At 34.6% G+C, this 22531-nt stretch overlaps 1 protein-coding gene across 3 annotated transcripts in view; it reads left to right on the forward strand.

The window, feature by feature from the left end:
* Positions 1 to 1151: 1151 nt before the first annotated feature.
* LOC113500306 (protein kinase C and casein kinase substrate in neurons protein 1-like) overlaps positions 1152 to 22531 on the forward strand; it is a 59517-nt gene continuing 38137 nt past the window's right edge. For all 3 annotated transcript variants that reach the window (XM_026881049.1, XM_026881051.1, XM_026881050.1), the window contains exons 1-2: positions 1152 to 1417; positions 9238 to 9386. In XM_026881049.1, the coding sequence (XP_026736850.1) occupies positions 1201 to 1417; positions 9238 to 9386 (366 nt within the window). In that variant the 5' untranslated portion in view covers positions 1152 to 1200. The remainder of the gene's footprint in view (positions 1418 to 9237; positions 9387 to 22531) is intronic.

A 22531-nucleotide genomic window follows, 5' to 3' on the forward strand; every position in this document is an offset into this window, starting at 1 on the left:
AACACCATGTTGTAGCCATGACAGTGATGTATTTCTCAAGGGATTGCCGCCCATCGGAACAGACACCAAATTGTAACTCCATTGTTACTTCATTATTCAAAGTATTCATTCCAAAGTATATGAATATTAAATTATTTATTGTAGGTGTTGTACTTGTTGACTTTTTGTTCAAAACATATACGCTCAGAACTCCATTATAAAGATGTTTTACTGATAAATTACGTAATTATGGAGTTTCTTGCCGGTTCTTCTCCCTAAGAATGACATTTTGGAACCGCGCAACGAGAGTCATCATTGTAACCTTTTGAAAGTATCTGGAAGCGCATAAATTTTGATTTGATTTTAAAGAGTTTTTTAAATGATCTTAAATACAATTGTGAGATCTTTGGCTATATAGTAAAAGTTTAGCTTAGCCCAGTATATTCAAGGTAAAATATGTAGCTATCAGCTTTCTATAAAGTCTTACAAAGTTATAGATCAAAGCTAAGTAAACAAGTCCATATCTCATGAGGTAAAAGTTTTCGGAGAGGTACCTTTCCCAGGGGTATGATTGGAAAAATCGACTCGTGTTATCTACTATGATTCTAAACGGCCTTGACCTCAACAACTCCAGCCATTCAAGCCAAGGTCCCCTTCCCCTCGAGGAAATATTTATTATGATAGACTAGTGTGGAACTAACTTGCTTTAACAAGTACTTATAGAGTTGGCCACATTATAAAAAGGGAAGCTATGTATTTACCACGAATAAGGGTAAACAAATTGTAGATGGTTATTTTACACAGGCCCGCAGATATGAGTTTTACACAACTTAATTAAACAATCAACCTAATTTATGATTTTCCGGTGAGTCAATTGTTTCGAATCAAGTCGTTTATTTATGATATATATAGTTAAATGTGACTGCTTATCTGTTAAACCCTTATTACATTTCGGCATACTATTTAAATAACTAATTGATCTGGCCAACGTGCTTATGCCTTATACATTATTTAACCGTCATCCTTAAAGAGTATGAAAAATATCCTGCGAACTGTTCTTAGACTACATACATTAAATTTGAAATTCGTTTAAAAGGAATTTTATAACACTCAAGATTATCAATTATAGTATGTACTATGTTCTTTATTCTATCCGTGATATATTATCCTAATAGTTGGTTTGTTTGTTCCAGAGGGGCGGTGTGTGAGTGTCGCACCGCCATGTCGCACCACAGCGACGAACAGGCGCTCCTCACGGTCACCTCCGACTCGTTCTGGGAGCCTGGTAACTATAAGCGGACCACACGAAGAGTTGACGATGGACACAGACTATGCGGAGAGCTGCAGGCCTTGGTGCAGGAGAGGGCAGACATAGAGAAGACGTACGCGAAAAGCCTAAGGGGGTGGGCTAAGAAATGGAATGACCTTATCGAGAAAGGTGAGTGGTTTTGGATCCTGATCACGTCTCGAGCATGTACTCGGCCATTACTTAGGTATAATGTGGAACTGGATCTTCTCGGAGAACTTTATGCGTTTAATTCCTTCCATCTCTTGTTCCATTACTTCACATTGTATTTATTTATTGGTGAAATTGTAACTGTATTTGTACTTAAATGAACTAATAGTCGAAAAAAATATACTTAACATTCAAATCTAAACCACCAAACCTTCATTAAAAACGCTCCGCATAAATTTGAAACAATCAACCATTCCGCTAAATTAAACCTAAAAAACCAGCATCATTACAAAAGAATAAAATTTCATACCCGGAATAAAAGTATCATATGATATTTTTATTACTCAACAAAGGCATATTGTGAATGGCCCTTCTGCCAATGACCGTACGAACACAATAGCCGGTGTAACCCATTCATCGGCGTCGCTACCAAGATTGATTGCGGCTCTTATCTGCTCATCCTACAATACTGTTCATTCACATCAACGTTTTTATTACAAGGGTTGGTCAGGATGCCCGATGTATCCATTTAACTGTGGTAATGTTTAACCGAGTGTGGTATTTTTGCACTTAATACATACATTGAATGACCGTCCTGTCCCATGATTTACGCTTGTTCTAATATAGATTTTAATGAAATAGTAGAAATAATGGGTTATTTAGCTACTTATTTATTGTTAGTTGAGTATGTTGTTTCGACGTCAAAACACGAACAGTCGAATATAATAACATGGGTAACCATTGCTCGGTGTTTACCTAAAAGAGTTAACAACTTATAGCTTTATTTATTCCAGTATAATATTTCAGTATAGCGTACTTATTATTTCTGTAATAACAATATTTTAAATAAATACTTGTACAAACCTCCTTTCAGCGCACTTCTGTTTGATACTTGAAATAGAATTAACCTAATTGGAGCGAGGCGGCAAGTACCAAGAAAATTATTGTATGCACAGCTTTTCATAGCGCTCTCCTAGAATAAAGCCAAGTGCATTTTAAACTTTAATTAAATTAAACCGGAACTCATTAAAATATCTGTCAATTGAAATGTTTGCTCAGAACTGTTCAGATTGTGGCAGAGGACTAAATGTTTGTATACCCCTGACAAAGATGTAGAAGAAACTTAGGTGTAATGGTAAATTAATTGAAGTATTTTGCAAATAGTTACAATTTCGTCACTATCACGTGTAACATTCACTGAGAGGAGTCGTGAAAATAATCTCAGGTGTCATAGGCTTTTGTTCGTCCAGACAATGTAGTGTTTTAATTATGAGCAAACAGATAATGTTCAATTGCTCTGTCATTATTCTAACATAGGAAAGCAGGAGACTAAAGTCGCTACATATTGGAAAATCTTGTGAAGGAAAGGGTTAAGATGAGTTATTGTACTAGTGATATCTCGCCCATCCTATGACAAGTATATTTTTGATAAACCTACTTCTTATACATGAGAAATATGTTTGGGACAGTTTATAACAGACAACCGTAGGATAGGGTGATACAGTGATAACAAGAATTGGGTGCTGTATCAAGTTTATTCTGACACAAGACAAGCTACACTCGTCATAAAAAACCTGCTTCAAAAAGCCAGCCTGCATTCCATACATAAATATAACTGGCACACACAGTATTGCACAGTGACATCTAGACAATGCCGTGAGAATCGGTTCTCTCTTCATGAGAAATACGATTCAATCGTATGAATACTACGAATGTTGAGCATCTTTAAATAGGTATGAATAGAATTTAATATTGTACGGACAAATGAGGTATCACCCAGATTGCTGCAGTTATACGTTCCGTATAGTTATATTTAAGTTATATTTAATGAAAGAAAATAGACAGTTAATGCCTTTGAAATATTCGGTTGTCTCTCCAAATGTGACAAAAGTGGTCCTTACTTTGTAGAAGAATACATTCAGGCCTACCTATGCTTTTCGAAATATTTTCTATGTTTGCGTTTTTAGTAAACAATTTGTTTATTTTGATTTTCTCAGGGTAGATATTTATAGATATGTTAACATGGTCCAGAATGTTTAGCACCCGCTTTACTACGTAAAATTTTCGGTTAGTTAGCATACACGACACGAAAAATTAATAACTAGTTTAAATACGTACTTATCGAGATGACAATGGCACGTGTTTTCATCAGAAGATACTTCGGCATCTATAAATAAAGAAATAAGATGTGAGCCACGTCTTCTAGTATGGAAAAAAAACTACAAAACAAAAAATTATCGCCTTTTTAATAACGGTTCTATCACTACCGACCCCTAAACCACGCAACACGAGACGCTTAACCTCAAAACCGGAAACTTATTCATATTATTTCTTCATTGATTAATCAAAAGATCAATCCGTCTTACAACATTAATGCATAATTCACATTCATGTCTATAAGACTCGCGTAGTTATTTGTTTGCTTTCATAAGCGTTGCTTAACTTTGATTATTTATTTATACAGTGTTGGAACATAATTATTCGAACGCTTTGATTATTGTTGTTTTGTTAATAACATTTGTTGTAAGTGTTTGAGACGTGTAGTATTTTGAATTACGAGTAATGTTAGTTTGTCTGGATATTGCAAATGTTCCTATTTTATTAAGAAAGGGTAAGGTAAGTAAGGGTATCTTTGTAGAAATTGGTACCTGTTAGCTCCGCTATCTATCCATCTATTTGTTTACCTGTCACCATGAAATAAAACAGTTAACATTTTCACAGATTATCTATGTCCCAATAAAAATATTATTAGAGGTGTAGCAACGGCTGGTACGGTGCCTGCGTATTGCAGGACTGCGGAAACAGAAACCCTAGTGTCGCGAGTATTGCACTTGGCCTGTTTTTAAAAAACACCCCTCATTAAATAAGAGATATCTTTTAATTGGTAACGCTGACAGGTTCACACATAATGTCATCAACTGCTTAATGAAGGGAAGCATTGAAGTTGCAGACTATTTACACTATACTAGTCTAAAGAGCACAAACGAAAATACATCTTAACTTCTATCCTCAATTTTTAAGATGCCGTTAGTCGCGTCGCGCTCTCAAATTGGAAATTAAATATTCAGTCGCGAAGCTTCCAAGAAAGTAGTTTTTGATTATTCCCCAAGGAAATTTTCGATTTCCGGGAGCGGAACCACTTTAAATATTCCTAGAAATGGACTTTTGGATCGTTTAAATCGTTTATTTCCTTCGAGATTTTAGACGAAAATTCCGGTTCAGACCAGCCTTAGTTGGCCTATGGTTAATGGCAATTTATTGGAATAAACATGTCATTAATTTTTTACGGAATTAATATTCTATCATATTCAACTGGTCAGTGTTTGGGCGGAATAGGGGAAAGAGGAATTTAAATACCCTCTAATACAAGAACAAAAGGGTTTAAAGTCGGTTACAAATATTTCAGCATTTTCAGCCTTTCCGAACTAAGTTATCTTTACCGAAACTTTGAAATACAAAATATAAGATTCTGTGTAAGATAAAGGTAGTGATAGGGTGATATCAGCATACGAGTCATCAATTACCATTAACCACGACGGAATACTTCACTACGTAAGACAGTCATACTATGCGTGTATACCAACTCCGTAATGAGAAATGATTTGCGGAGAATTGATGTAAATTAGACACCGCATCGCATGACTTATTCATACTGATAGTGTTACGTAATTCATACACTCTTACATTTCAGATGTAAGATTTTCAAATGATTACCACCCCATCCTACACCCTGGAATGCAATAAAGAATTGACTTTTAAAGATGTTAAGTATTTTTCTCCTTAATAAGACACTTCAATAAGATAGCAAATTAAGGCCCTTTAAATAGATTCTCCAACAATTACAGTTCAGGAACATAAGTTGTAATTTTTCTTCTCCAGTTTATGTTGTACAAACATGTTTCCATTCAATTGAGGGTCATCGATTCATGTCTACTGCTTGGCATCTCAGCATTCTCACGTCATCCATCTTGCTACTGTTCCCTGTCTTGAAAAGTTATAAGTATATCAGTGAATGATAACTCATTTCTTTTTTATTAGTTCTTATATCTCAAAACTAAATCGTTAATTTTCCTCATGTATTGACCACCCATCTGCGGTTAGCCGAATACGTTTTAATTACCTTTTGCGAATTGTAATCATACAATCTTCAGACAAGAAGTAATCGCCCGCGTAACACAGAGATAACAACCGTGTTACAACCTACTAACACTATTAAAAGATAATATTTCAATATAATGCTTACCTATAAACTTATCAAATCAATTTAAATTATATTCGTGTAGGCATAGAGTCCACTCTACATGTACATGAGTTGTATATTCATCATTGTATTGTAATTTGCAATCTTTTTGTACCATAGCCTACCATTTTTTTGCTCGCTCAATCAGATCTAGATTTGGTATCCCTTGTACGATTATAATTATCGATTTTATCCTTGCATTTCTCTGTTGATTTTATTGATTAGCATTCGCGATTTTTTAGGGATAATGTTTGCTGTATTAAAAATTTAGTTTAAGCGTATAAAACTTTTACAAACTTAGTTAAACATAACCTGGCTATGTAGTGTTTTTCGACTTTTGTAGCTAAAGGTGCATTGTTAAAGTAAATATTATAGAGGGTCTTACAAACAGAATTCCGAACAAAACCAACCAAATCACTCTTAGTCTGATAAACACGCGACTGCTATACAAACACATTTACAAGGAAACTGGGAACGTCCCAATGAAACTTGTAGTTTATTATAATGTTGAGGGGACACTAGAGTCTGTGCGAAACGCGAGGGAGCACGTTCGGTACCCACTTGATGTCAGAATCGTTTGGTAGAAGCTAGAAGCGAGGGTAAACCTGATAACTGGGTTTCGTAAATGTTTGTACAGGATTTACTAAACTATGTTTGGTTTAGGATTGCAAAGACTTGGAAGTGTACGTAAATATGACTTGGGAAATTGCTATTCTAACGAGGATTAGCTTAGGCATCGTAAGCTATAGTACTTGGTATAGGAAGCCATGGTGGGATGAAATGAATACCACACCGTGAGGGCTGGTTACTACTTGCTAGAGAACTCGGATAGCCGAGTGGTTGACGTCACCACGCCAAACCCAATGTGTGCGTCGTGTCAATCCGCGCGTAGTAAAAGCATTTTTGTGATCCACGAATGCTTGTTCTGAGTCTGGCTGACATTGTGCATGTGATTTGTATGTTTGTGAAACCCCTGCGACGCGACGCTATTAAATACCTTACTGCGTTTGTCCTTTTTTATTAAATAGAAAGAATAAGAACTTTTCCCTTTCCGTTGCCATCCAAAAGGGAAAAGTATTCAACCAGCAAGTTTTGTACTGTCAAAGCTAAGCTAATAGCACTATATTCGCTAATAGTCTGACCGATATTAAGCATAAATCACGTCGTGATTAGATTAATCCACATAACAATTGCCTCTAATCATCTATTCTAGATAGCACTATCTAACAACGCCTTTCATTATGATAAGTACTCTAAATAGTTACAAGTGACGATCATACTTGGGCCTCAATGCAAATATTGCTTGCCACGAACAACAGCTAGTTGTTAAAAATATGACCCACAGTCTATACATTGCTGGTTATAAGAAAGAATAATAAAATAATTTGATAGTTGCATAATTTGAAGGCTTATAATTTGAAAATAACTTTATGTCGCTTATATATTTTTACTAGCAAAGCCCATGTGTTATAAAAACACAAACACACAGGTACGCAAAAAACAACTTCTACTTTTAGTCAGTCGTATTATAATCTAACTTCAAATTCCAGTTATTTACAATTGGATTTGCTTATCTACATTTTTGTAACAAATGCACAAGGCCTTGTTCCAATTTCGCCGATGATGATAAATTAATATTCAAATAAATTATTATCGACTTGCGCAAGCGCAAGGAAGGTATTTACAATGGATAATTGTAATCAGGCGATGAATGAATTCTGGTAGTTGATATCAAGCGATCGGATAATTAGGTATCGGACGTTGATAAGAAAACAATTTGCTATCGAGTTACAGCCAATTATTTATATCCAATTTGTAATTATGATTATCGCAAATAAAATTATATTTTATTTTCCTTAATAATAATTTGTGATATGATTTGTCTTTGTTATTTACTAATCCGGGAGAATGGAAAGTCCCTCTTTTGAAAAAGAAAGGAGATCTCACTAATACTATTCTGAAAAGATTTATTTCCATAATATATTGCCATCTAGTATTAGAAAGCATTCAACACCGTATATTTACACAATTAACTTGCTAGTTTCAACAAAAACAAAAGCATTCACTTAATGACAATCAAGACGAAAACAGACTCCCTAATGTGTAGTGAAACTGAATTAAAATATTCTTAATGAAATCGAAAGTTGATCGAAATTTTCAAGGATCGAACCGAAGTAATCTCGTATTCGAATCACGGACTCGAATTGGTTCGACGAAATGCTCACGCGCAGCCGAAAACGTGTTTAACATATCACATTGGCCGATTTAAAAATCGAAAGTGTCGTTGGCCGTTCTGAATTTAGAATGGTATTCAATATTCAAATCGGTCAAGCTGCGCACCCTTACATCACAATGTGTAAATCTCGTTATGAAATGCACTTGCGAAAATGCCCGGCCCAGACTGATGAGGCGGGTTTATTATGCGCACGCGTAGATTGTGTCGCTATAATGTTGTTCACACATACAGACTATTAAAAGCTGCGTGAATTTAATAACAAAGGTTTACTTTCTATTATATAATTGTTTTTACTTCCGCGGAAGTTAAGTTTTGTAGTCACTTATGCAGGTCTTAGAAAAAGTTGGTTGCGCGTCCGTTTACGATCAGGTAGACCTGTTAGTAGAACTGCAAAAAGTGAAAATAACATTTTTATTTTTTAATACCTGTACCCAGTCAAATAAAAAGTCGTTTATTCAAATTAGGACTTCTATAACACCAAAATTGAAATCGGCCAGCTCACAGATTCGCGCACCCATCACTGCTTCCTAAGTGCTCTGCTAAAAGAAGAAACGGCTTAACAAACTCCACAGCCCAGCACAACCAATCTTTTGACTAATAAGGTATATTACCTTATTATAATACATATCCCACTTCGTAAGAAAGCATTTTACCGCAGTACATCAGTTTTCTGTTCATATCAATTTACGTATCGTCAAATATTCCACCACTAACTCTGTTCTCGAAAACTATTCTCAAATTATCCAATAACATGACCGTTTACACAGCAAGTGTGTACGTGCCCCATCAGCGGACCGGTTCGTCGGCATTACGGCACCCGTTTACAGCCGGCAAGTGCAATGAAAGTTATTATGAGACCGGCCGAATTGGTACCGCTATGTAAGACATTACGGTACCTATTTGGTCAACCACTGTCTGTATTGGAGCTCTGAGTGGACTCGCAGAATCCGTCGTTGATGCATAGGGAAATAGTTGGATTTGTGTAGAGAAAGTTTAGTTAAATAATAATATTTCATTACTCTTGCTCAGTATTATGACTATCTTAGACGTGGAATCAGTTAGGTGCTTGCCGTACTGCCTTGACACAATCCAAATGCTGGTATGATTGTATTACGAGGTTTACAATCGATGGAGAGAGTTAGTTTAGCTATCCCCGAAAACATTTTATGCTATTTTTAAGTTTTTACAAGCTTAAATGAAAAATACACAATGAAAGTAAAAACATATCATTTACAAATTCCTTTAAAATAAAACACCTTTGTTTCCAAAAATACACAATTAATAAATAGATTAAATTATTCAACTCTTTGTTTTTTCTATCCCCAGGCCCAGAATATGGCACAATGGAAGCTGCGTGGAAAGGCGGCATGGTGGAAGCCGAGCGCCTCTCCGACCTGCACCTCAGCGTGCGCGACCGACTCGTCAACGACGTCATGGCGCAGATCAAAAACTGGCAGAAGGACACCTATCATAAGGTTAGTTTCTACTATAATCTCTTGTCCCTAAGAAAAGGGCTCTCATTCATCGGAATCTCATACAGAAGGATTGACACCTTTGATGGGAGATTTCACTCAATCAGGAACGTAAAAATTCTGTTGCTTAATCTTACATCTAAAAAAACTGTACAAAAAATAATTTTGCCAGCTTAGCAGTCGATTCGCCCCAATCAGATTCACCCAAAGTGGGCAAATCAAATTCGCCCACTTCCAAAATTTGTCTCGGGCGAATCTGCCCCTAAAAATATTCAAAATCGGACGAATCGACTACTAACCCATTTTGCCGCAACTTGAAACATCGTATGATCAGCACACAGGGTTCGCATTATCATTGTTGCGACACCAATTCATAACTTGTTTAACTTTTAACAAATTTTAATGACTCCGGTCTCGTAATAAACTCAAATAAATGTCACCATGATTGATTTTATGTTACACGTCAACCTATTAATATGGTCTCATAATGTGCCTTTGTTCATCAAATATGGATCTAAGTTAGCTCAGTATTCGTGTGGTTCGTGCCCATAGTTCTTGATGTAAGACTATCGTTTTAAATTTTGGCTTGCTTCCAAGTTGATAAGGTAACTTGTTCGGTACCCCAAACCGGGACTGGGCTCATATGCTATCTAAACTCTTTCTAAATTTATTTTAGCATAAGTTGTAGTTAAATTGTCACCAGTGTCGTGTTCATGTACACTTTTGTGTTTTCATATAAAACTAAAGTGTATATATAATCTTGGTTTTAATGGCGGATGCATTCCCTATCAGTCAGCCAGAGGCAAGCATTAAGCCGTATTATAGTATATTTTATCCAAGAAGTAATGTTTCCAAGAAATTTGTCCATCTTAAACAATTTGTATAATAATAACTTTCTGAAATATTTTTTTTGTGACATTTAAACTTCTGCTTTATAGATGATGGTTAAAAATAAAAACTAAAGAAATGTAGGGATTTTCACTTCCAAGTTCCTTTGAGGAAAGCACAGGTTTGTTTAAAATTTTCCAAGACGCCACTGACTTTTTCTAATATTCATGGCACAGTTTTCGTCTCTTCAAGATTTTTACGATATCCGTTCTCTTCAACCACGTCAGGACATGATACAAACGTAATTTGATACAAACGACGTAATATTTTACCTTCTACCTGGAAAATCCCAAAAGGAAAATCAGAAGAACTTATTTAATTATTTATTACAGTCACTCAACGTTTACTCGTCTTAATAAATATGCATGTACACGGAGGATCTCGAATACAAATCTAGATGAAAACGCCTTTCTAGTTACCTACTTTGTACCTGATTATCAATATTAATTGGTGCTAAGGCAGGTACTGACTTACATTACAAGTAAAAGATAAAATGTTTTTTTTTTGCTATGAATATTACAAGGTTTCGACTATGGAAAGCGCTCAAGAAGCGATTTTCTTTGTAGTTCAAGCCCGCCCTACCAAATTTCATCGAAATCGGTTAATCGATTGATAGAGACGTAACAAACTAACTCACTAATTTAAAATATAAGTAAGGGTTTAATATTCCTTGGTGATGGTCTCCAAACTGGACTATTGTGTTCGGGTTAATATTGTTAAATAAAAATGTTATTTTCTGATGAAAATAAAAACGAAATTCTTTTACTTGACAACCCTAATGTAACACTTCAGAATACAGAGTGACGCTGGTCTTGTATTATCTACTTATTATTCCAAGCAAGTTGTGACTGAATTGAGAGAAAATAGTCACATTTGTTACCACGGCCAATCGACTAGTCAATTGAAACTGTTTTATTTATTAACATCTATTTACGACGTTGCATGTTTAAGTAGGAAGTACGTATATTATATGTCTGAGTTATTTTATTCGTCTGATAACACTATATGTGACTGCGCATTACAAGTTTAATTCCATCTCGTAAGCTAGTATTGAACTTGGTTTTCTAAAACAAATTTACGTAAAAAGTCGCACTTAAGTGTCATCCCTCACGTGATTTTAACTTGTCATTCCGCGCATTGCGATTATTCCCAAATATCTTTTGATATATTGGTCTACATTCATAAGACTGGAAAGGCACTAAAGGAACATTGAAAACCTATTCTGTGACAGTACCGTAGTTTACGTTCATAAAAAATTATATGTGACAAATATAAAAAAACCCTTTAACTGAGGCTCCGCTGTCTGTACATCAATCATTCGCCAAGGATCTCTTAGGCCATTAATAGCTTAATAATTTAGTCTTATAGACAGGTAATCTTAAAAATTAATTTGGTAACTATAAATAGGTCTCAATCTTTAGGTGTATCTCAGTAGCTCCTTACATAAAATATAACGTCATACTTCTAAGCATTCAACAATGGTCTCAATGCAAATAAATACATACATTATCTACAATAGGATTTGAAACAAAGTGCAATATATTAACATAAGTATTTTCTGTTATCGTACGTGTCATGATGCCAAGGACTTGCTGAATGTTAATTTTAAAGGCTGGTGTTGTATTGTTCAGAGACGTGAACACACTGTTACTTTGATGGAATCTTGACGGTATAAATATATCATTTATTCACTCTTCAAAGGGTTGATAAAGTTAAAGTAGAATGTTTCAGCTGTATTCTATCTTTGTTAGAGACTAGTGCCTGATGTAGGATTTTTAGTAGTACTTGTGTTATACATCTATCTATCTCATGGATGGCCTGTAGAGAAAACCTCAAAGTTAAATTCGTGGATAATAAATCGAATATATTTATAATATTTAGAAGCCATTATGCATTTACCATTATTGCATCTAGAGCTATCTACTAAGTGTATATGACGCAACTCTATTTTTCGCATATTTGTGTTTCGACTGCTCGTTTGAATTAATCTTTTGTTAAACTAAATTATAGCGGAAGACAGGGTGCTATGGCGCACATTGGGAAAGGCCTATGTCCAGCCATGGACTACTAAAGGCTGATATGATGATGATGATGATGATACTAAATTATTTGCGATAATTGTTAAGATTTTTATACGATACAAATAAAACGACGTGCGCCCTGACGGTGCAGCTTCTACTTTAGTCACGATAAAAAATAATTTGAGAAATGCTGACGAGACAAATTCATTTACAACCTGCGTCACACTCAAATACATTCACGGTCGCCCATTGTTTGAACGAACATCATTATCGTCATACATCTTCGTAATATACAAGATAAAGTATTTTTTTAATTCGAGTTAAATTATGAACTTAAACCGCATTGTAATTTAAGGCTTAATATCACAAGTAATAAGGAACCCCTTGGCTTATCATTTGCACGTCATGCCACTATAGTCTGTACGTCTTAGCATACTGCCTATGACTGGTAGGTCTTCCGAGTGACAAGAGTATTTTTTACCCTTCAAAACCCTTTAACATAATTTATCCTTGCTAGAACACTCATACAAAAAAATAATCGTATCTAGATAATTATAGGGTGGCCAGTGTTGTACGTTAACAAAAAGCGAACAGTGTCCTCAAATTTAAAATAAAAAAAACAGACGTTAATTCCAAGTTATAACGTTATCCATAAATTAAATTCAATCCTCCCAAGTGAAAAAACTAGCCATCAAAGAGAGACTTAACGTAGCATAAAGCTCCACTAAGCGTTGCGGCAATTTTCAGAAACGCCTCTTTGTCTCTCAAAACTTTGGACGGCAGCGAAAAAAAGAACACTGGAGTAAGAGCGACTATTTTGTATTTTTGATGTTGTCCGCATTTATTTATTTATCTTAGGATTTTTGCCTGTTTTTCCATTTTTTTATATGACTATGTTCTAATAGACACATTATGATTATATTAAGACACAGTATTTAACTGACCATGACATTCGAAAAGCTGGTAACATTTTGTTTCAACTATTTTAAGCAACTTACTTTAAGCGGATCCTTTACGGCTGTTTTACTTTGTCATATTATTAATGTCTCTTACTACGTGATATTTTCTGTCCTTATAGATCTATTTCAATTATCCCGCAAATTCTTATCCGTGAATATCTAAGATGTTTGTCCGTCATTATCTCAAGTCCAAACCACAGGAAATAATCAGTTACATAATTTATTTTTCATTAAACCTTATCAACCTTATTTGGGTCAAATTGGATCCTCTTATCTTCCTCCCCTGAATGCTGCTGACGTCACAACCTCACCAACCGATAATGAGGAAGGGATACTCCATCCAGGTACTGGCGTCCACTTTATATCCAATCTATACTTGCTATGCTGAAGGCTCTTGACGTGTTGGCCGATTTTAACTTAGTTTTTATTTCTTGATTTGGGATTTTATTCGTACTGTCGGGGTTGATCAATCTTTTTTGTTTTTTGTGTATTCAATTTTGTTTTTAAGATGTTTTCATTAAAAGAATGTGGCAGATAAAAAACTACGTGAATAATTTTCAGTTCAAAAGTTCGGTCCTGTCACAGTCAGGTTAACTGCATTGATCTGTTCAAAAAAATAATAGTAGGTACATAGTATTTTGGTTAAGTGAAGTTAAAACAAGTTGTTATTGCTATATTATAAGTTGTCTAGGTACATTATAACCCACCTCCATGAGTTTGATCTAAAACTTGAGCGTGTAGGTTTCAAACATATTTGGACTACCCTTTTAGGGAGCCATCATGCTAAACATTCTGAGTACTTGCCGAAAATCATAAACTTTAGTAGTTTACGTAGGCCTCCTCCTACATAGACATGAGACACGTACTCAGTTTTTAGATATATATGGTTCTTTGCAAGTGGAAAGCTTATAAAGGACTTCATTTAGGATAGTTAACTTGAATTTTCATTGAATAATATAGACTCGCGTACTACTAAAATAACTTTTAAAACTTCTTCAGTTCCTTTTAAATATTCGAAGCAGTCCTTATCTATCATAGAACATATCTCAAAGATTTTCTATTGATAAAAATAAACACATACATTCACGTAAGATGAAATATGATATACTAGAGACCACCAAAGACGGCAACACATTTACATTTCTATTTTGTAACATGCAGACAGGTGTTCAATTTGGGTAATTTATTGAAAACCTGTTGCCAAATTTATATAAATTATTAATACCTTTACCGAAGCACGTAGGCCTTTCAAGTAACGTTTACATTCATCCCAATTGGTCCAAAAGTTTACTAAACTTCGCTCTTGTCAATTAGTACCCTCGTGTTGGGTTTGAATATGTGGTGTGTTTGAGGCTTCGTACGTCTATTCTTTCGTACATCGTCTAGTTTTTTATTCCACCTAGTATTTAATAGATACAATTCTAATAAAAAATCTGCCAGTTTTTAGTCCTAAAACTTTTCCTTTTTAGACGTCATGCTAACATCATAATCTTTTATCATCTTCTTTATGGGACACGCATTACAAGCAGTATTGAGTCAATCCACGATAGTTAAATTCTCATGATGATACTCTTTGGATAGCATAAAAATAGTACACGTGATGATGCTACATATATCTTCTCCTACGCAATCCGCCTTTTCGTCCGTCTTTGCAACAATATTTTGCTCTTAATATCGTACCTACAGAAAACCTAAATTATTCAGATTGAATAACGGATTAACGTTCATTCCATGTATGCTTTATTCAGAAGTATCTCTATAAACCTATTCAAGAATAGAAATGTAGATAGCATTAGATTTTTGGCTCAGCATTTCAGTCTGTGTAGTAACCGTATGACTTTGTTACATGGTGTTACATGATGATTTGTTATGTCACGTAGGTATCTGTTGCTTATAAGCGCCACTGAATGAATGGACTTTTAAGAACTCTTGCCAACTTCGATAAACAATCTGTACGGTGTTTGTTTGTGGTGTTTGTTATGGGGAAAATAAATAACTGTTTGTTTGTAGAATAACAATACTACAAACAAACAGTTATTTATTTTCGTTTCCCATTTACTCGTAAAACATTCCTTATGTTTTTACCTTAAGATTTAGTTTCGTCTGGCGGAAGTCATGATTTTAATTATGTCCTTGTGTAACTTTAAGCAAATACTTGATTTTCTTTATAAACCCATTGTCGATAAGCTTATAAACCTGTTAATTAATAAGGTTTCTGTAACAAGTATTAATTATAATCTTAATTATAAAACCAGTGTAGACCTAATTATACTTCATAAAATATAGCTTGATACCTGCGACATCTGTCACATTGACATTATTAGGTATGTCAGGATATAAAAAAATCGATGGTAATTATCGATGATTTTATAATTAGGTTTAATTTAATTACAAACGTTACTAAATTTAAGGAACATTTTAATATAATACGAGCCTTTGCGCCGAACGCGGCGTGTCTTCTTAAAGATGGGACGTCGCCGGATGCAATCTTACACGAGTAGGTGAGAAATTGGATTTAATTTAAACACTATTCTATTATTTTAGTTCAAATATTCACAAATGTAATTAAAGATTTGATATTAAAATATACGCACAATAAAATTAAGAATTATGTTAAATTTAAATCAAGTTTTATTTAAAATATCGATAGTTTAGAGTTTTTGTTCACGATGATTCATCTCCCGTCACTAATCAGGTCGGCATGCCCATAAAGTATGACATTGCCACGTACTATCTGTACTATAAAAAAAATCAGGTCTTCATAGGCGTGATTTTACTGACAGCTGGCACAGGTATCAAGCTATATTTTATGAAGTATAGCATTTCGAACATTCATCATAATAATTTCAAATTAATATTTGACCTGACCATGAAACACAAACACATGGTTATCTTTCCAGTTTAATGTTTTAAGGTTAAGCTATAAGTTCTAGAAACATGTACTTCTTTTGAATTATATCGGTTTTCTACACGACTGCCAAATAAAGAAGTATCATGTTTTCAGAGTGTATCTATATCTATAGAATGAATAAAGTGGAATGTACCTAAATTAACGTTTATCTTCTCATCTGTTTGCTAACAACATCTAGGTATAACATAAACAGAAAACTCAGACGTAAGTAACAATCAAATCTACACTCGTAACACATTATAGGTTTAATGACTACAGAAACATGCAGACAACATGCTCTACATAAATTTGCTGGTAGTTTGTTTAAAGACTTTTTTTGCTGAAAGCCATTTGGGAAAAAGAAACTTAATGCATTCTAATAGTTTTTTTTTATAAAAAGAACGTCGCAATATAACTGCAGTATTCCACTAAAGTTTTCCTTTTAATATTTTTCATATTCTCGAGAGTAAATTGCTGTTACATTTTATTTCTTTTGTGGTTTTGTAACACATTTATAAAGGTGATGCGTTCGTTGTTTGGTCGTTGGCTTTTTGTATCAATTATTTTGTATTAAAAGTGCTGTTTTCGTTAAAAGTTTTACTGGTTTATTTGACTACTATTTATGCCTAGCATTTTGCCATATGAACAGTACAAGTAGGATCAGTACAGATAGGATTTGCGTTAATTATTAGATGACAATACTTTTACGAAACAACCAATGAGATAAATGTCTTTGAGAGAACAATTTTATCACTAGTCTCAAAACCTTTATACCAAGGTCCAGAATTAAAATCTCAATAGATCATTAGAATGCTTTCTTTAACTCGTATTCAGTCTTAAGACTTTCGGGTAGTTTATAACCTGGATTGAGATTATTTTCGATCTGTAGCAGGCTAAGCCGCTGGTCATGTATAAATTCCTGTTATCGCCATTCCTAACCCTTATAAGATACTCTTCAAGGCAATCGTATCGTATGGTATCTCTACTTACAAAATATTTTGTTCTAACTTTCTTGTCAGCATGAAAGGGTATATGTAGAGCCTGAGGCAGGACGCCGCTTTGATGTGACGAGCGAGAGATTACAGCCCTGATAGATTGCTCTATGTATGTTTATGACAGATCCCTTTAAAAGCTTCTATTTAAAACACACTGTACTGTACTACTTCTCATGTATGTTGGTAAGGTGATGTAATTGAAATCACAAAAAGTTTCAGCTTTCACTGAGGATCACTGAGGATCCCGTACAATAACCAGATGATTGAAGGAACCCGAAAAATTTAGGAATGTTTAAAACATTTTAGGGTTTTTAATTAAAACTTGGTACCTGATAATTTAATGCCCATAAAACGATGACTGCAATGTTTTTATTTCGCCTTTTGCCTAAAACTTTCATATTTGTGTCTTCTACTGAATACAACTTAAGACCAAAATGTCGTTATCTATTGAACCGATCAAAGAATATAACAAGAATCTCAGTTCTATTTTTATACCTATTTGACCAGATCGAATTAAACACGGTTCTCAGGTCACAAAACAAATAAATCATTTCTATTAAGTAAAAGAGACAATTGTTACCCGCGATTTAGTTCAGCGTGGCGTACTACGGTCATAAATCAGACGGAATTAGCACACCCACTGTTTCTTTAATAGAAACGCCCTGTATCTGATTAGAAAATTGCTCACATTACACAGATTTTGTCTCTGCACCGATTGATACTGAGTGGGTTATCCTATTAGAAGAAATAGGTATTGTAAGATCGAATAAAGCGAATATGTGTGCAACAAATGTACCATCGAGTATCGTTGCTAAATAAAACTAAGGGATGTTCCATTTTGCTGTTTACTGTAGGCGATACTGCTTTGAAAAAGGTAAAAGACGGGTTTTTTAAGGTAGGAAATTTAAACTTTTTTATAAGGTTCTTAAAAACCATGAAATTACGAGAAAAAACAGCTGGTACCGGTTTTTAAAGTACATATAAAACTAAATTATAGTCAATATAAAGAATAGGGAAAATTAGTTTGAAAGTACCGTGGCTATTCAAGCAATCAAAAAGACAAACAAGAAAGACTCGCTCCTAACAACAGATGAGGATACTTACATAAAATGCACAGCACACGTTATAAAATCCACACTTTCGTTGTGTTTCGCTACACTAGCAGAATAATGTGGACACGCCTATTGAATATGGAGTCTTAAGACGTGCCTGGAAGGTGCAAGCGTACCTAATGACAAACATTCAGATGCACCTACAAGTTTATTGTTGGCCAATGACCGTGTAGGTCTTTTCCTTATTAGAAAGCTAAATGCTTTTGTGAAGAACCTGTTACTCTAAGTTTGAAAGGCAATAATTGTTCTTCCGTCGCAATGTAATTAATATTCTGTAGTTTTCAATTCTTCAGTTTCACCAGTTTCCGTATTTCAGTTAAAGGTGTAAGCTATAATATAGATATTCTGATATATATAATCTCCATAAATATAATTTACCTGAATCAAGAAAAACAATCCGAAGATCAGCAACAACTAATCCAAAAAAATAACAGCTGACATCATGATCATATGAATTATACGTTTCGACGCCTCTTCAAAGTTAGTGCGGTTGGCACGCGGCCAGCTATCGAGGGAAAGAGTGAAAATAAACGCCAGTGACCTTTGCAAAGCGGGCTTGTATCACCTTCGTATACAAAGTATCTATGAATGTACGAAAGTCGGCGTCCTGAGGTGTGGAATATTCTTTTGTTTTGAGTCTTGCATAAGAGTATTACGTCGAAAAGTTTCTTGCTTCCTAGTATTTTATTGGTTTGCAGTCTGCAACTGTGGTGCAGAACTTTTGGGATGGTGGTTGAAGTTTCGTTCGAAGTCTACAATTTCGTCTTTCTTTTATTTCTGTCGATAATGTCCTTGTATGTTCCTAAAAGGGTAATGCTGAACTATATTTTCGTTCTCATTTTATATACCTTCCAAATCTCATTCTTTTATCTGTGCAAACTAGCCTACGCAAGGAGATATTAACTTTCATCTTTACTACTGTGAGTATGCCTTCTTACATTTTTATCATCCTATACAACCCAAAAAATATCAGATAACACCAAAATCTTATATCATCAAGGAACCTGATAATCATACTCTGATTAATAAGCAAACGAACTCGTTTAAATCTTATTACAAACACGGAAGTTGGCTCACCTTTGCGCGTAATTCGCGATAACTGAGCTCAAATATGCGGAAATAACTAACGATCAAACAACGGTAAGCGTATCTCAAATAATGATGACGTGATCAATTAGGCTCATGATGATAGGAAGTTTTGGAAACTAACTTGTTTGAAAGAGGCTGTACCGAAGCTAGAAATTGAAATGCGTAATTTTCCTCAGGAAAGAACAATATGGTCTTCAAATAATAGTCAAGCGGAAATAAAATGGGATGAAGCGAAATGTGTAGAATAGCTTAGTGTGATTTTGGTAGATTATTCATGCGTTAAATCAGTGATATCCTTTATGTATAATGTATGTTAAAGTCGCAGCCCATCTAGGAATCTTCAAAGTCTAATTTGATAACGTGAAAATAACATCGACTATATCCAATAAAAGCTGCCACTGTGTTACGGGGAAAATCACAACCACGTTCCCCTTAAACTTTTACCACAACTCAAATGCAAGTCTCGAGGCAAAAACTCAAAAACTCTTTAATCCTGAAATGCAGTTCGACAATAAATATAGGTGCGGTACTAAACCTAAACGAAGTCACAAGTGACATTATCAATGATAAAGTGATTGATATCGTATTGCGATATTGCAGCGATACCACCTGATATGTCGTTCATCTTGCTTGTATTCAAATGAATTGACAGTTATTTTTGATTTTATCATCCCACTAATATTATAAACGCGAAAGTTTGTATACGGGTGTTTGTTCCTCTTTCACGTAGAAACTACTGAACGGATTTAGATGAAACTAGTTCCGCAGATAGTTTATAATCTGAATTAACGTAAAAGTATAGTTTTATCTGGATCTTACGTTCCCGGTGGATCATTATCGGTTTGTCGCGGGCGGGCCCGCGGGCAACAGCTAGAATTTTATAGACCAAGGTGCTTCTCGGATTCGTCTTCAATAATTTGACATTTAACCTTAGCGTCTATCGTTATAACTCTTAAGACAATATCAATACTATGATCTGTATTGATACGACGATTCTTAATCTTGACACTTACATGTTTTTGTGATTTGATTGTTGATGAATCGCTCAAATGGTTGGAAACTAAAACTAAAAAACGTCATTTTTATATTCACGAACCTTTTCAATATTCTGTTTCTGAATAAGAGTAGGAGATTGATGTTTGACACAATCGTCTAACAAAATGTGCTACAATTGTGTCTCTAGCAGCCAAATGCATTCTTAGAGAGAATATGATACTAGAAGGGCCAATAAGCGATTTCCAGTATCTTAATTATTGCAGAAATATCGATACTTGTGTCAGAACAGAGCTTTGGTTAAAGAAATGCAATGACAGAAATAATTCCGGTATATTTATATGAGATTGTGGTTAGGGAACACCGGATTCACCTCATGATTATGACTCCATTTGTTTCTGTATGTCGAAGTAAGATCCGAAGAGTACGATTTGAATATTGTACCATCTTCCGCAAGAAATTCCGTACCGGGAAAAAGCTTTTCGTCCCCGTTTCCCGGGGGTCCTGTTCGCCCTTTTGAAACTTTAACATCAAACGTGATTCAGATTTGAACATAACGCAAAAGAATGTCGCTCTAAAAGGTTTTAGCGATAGATGTTAAAAATATGACAGAATCAAACTCAAAATCGAGATAAAACTATTTTTATTACAAGCAAGGCTTTTTGAGGTCCTGTAAAAGCCATAGAGAAAAAACCCTCAAAAAATTCTGTAAGACTTTCTACTTAAATACTTTTACCTATTTTTATATTTATTTATATAATAATACAGGCTGATGTTGTTTGATATGCAGCCGAAAATTAGGTCATTTTCGCGCTACGTGACTCTCGATATCACATTGTGTTATCATGAGGCGTTATATGCGCCACTGATTGTCGTAATACTTGTAATGCACTGAGTTTTCACTAATCTCCACATTTTAGATCCGCCTCACTGCTATTGGTTATCTATATTCGTTTTTTTCCGATGTTGAATATTGTTGCTTCATGGTGTTAATTTGATCGATTCGACTGTATTTATTTCTGTCTTGACCTGATTCTATCTTCTTGGGGTCGGCCTACCTCGTCAGAACTCTCCATTCAGCACTGTTTTGGCCTACATCTCTTAGTAAATTACATTCTTTCAGGTCTCTTCCAACCGTTGCGTCGTCTTTTTCGATTGTCAATTATTTTGGGTTTTCATCGGCTTTTGGTAGACCGATACTAGACATCATCATGGCTTACAAAACCTTTCTAGTTTCGTCTAGGAGCTTTTGGGTCAAAATGGAATGGTTGTCTGCCATCAGCTGTCTCTGAAATTTGCAGGATTTTATATGAGTCACCCCTAATTTTCTGGTTTTGATTTTTGGCTTTTTGCTATCTTTTACTGCAAAAATAATGGCTATTTTTGTCCGCAACCTCCGACTAACTGATTACGCATTCTCCGAATGATTAAAAACAGCTTTATGTTATCGATAATGTCCGGCTTTAAATTGCAAATACCTTATGTATGGCGTAATTATTATTATTATTTATGCCAAGTAGTTAAATCATGTTGATTATGTAATGAGAGCGATGCTTCGCTATTTATAACAGGAAACTATTATCGCGAGTTATGACGATGACGGATAATGAATTTTAATGATTATTTATTTATGATTCATTATTTGAAGTTTTACTGCTTCCTTACTAACTGCTTAAGGTAATTAAGGGGTGAATAAGAAAACAAGTAGGACCCACATTTGGGTTTTGTAGAATATATACAGTCCGTAGTAGATCCCATATTGGTTTTTAAGGAATTGTGTTTTTCGAATCGGGAAAAGGGCGGGTTCCAACCAGCTATTAATAAACCTTGTTGTTGTTTACTTTTCGACTTTAAAACAGTATGTTACCAACTAGATGATTTATAGAAAATATTTATTAAAAAGTCCTAAACTTCCAATGTAAAGAGTATACTAAAATTATTCGTGTGGGATCTTGCAATTGTTTCTTGAATCATATGCAACCTTTTTTGATATCTTTTATAATGTTAACAAATGGTTTCTTCGTCAATATATTATTAGATGCAATTTCCAAGTTTCGAACTATCTGCATCACTTTACATTTAATGTTACAAACGTGATATTCGCTGAGAACGTGTGTCAGAATATAATTAATTATTAACCATTAAGTATTTTTACGACGTTGTTTGTTTACTATGTTTAAATTTATAGTTATGTTTTTTAA

Source organism: Trichoplusia ni, chromosome 13 (genome assembly GCF_003590095.1).
Source record: "Trichoplusia ni isolate ovarian cell line Hi5 chromosome 13, tn1, whole genome shotgun sequence".
NCBI lineage: Eukaryota > Metazoa > Arthropoda > Insecta > Lepidoptera > Noctuidae > Trichoplusia > Trichoplusia ni.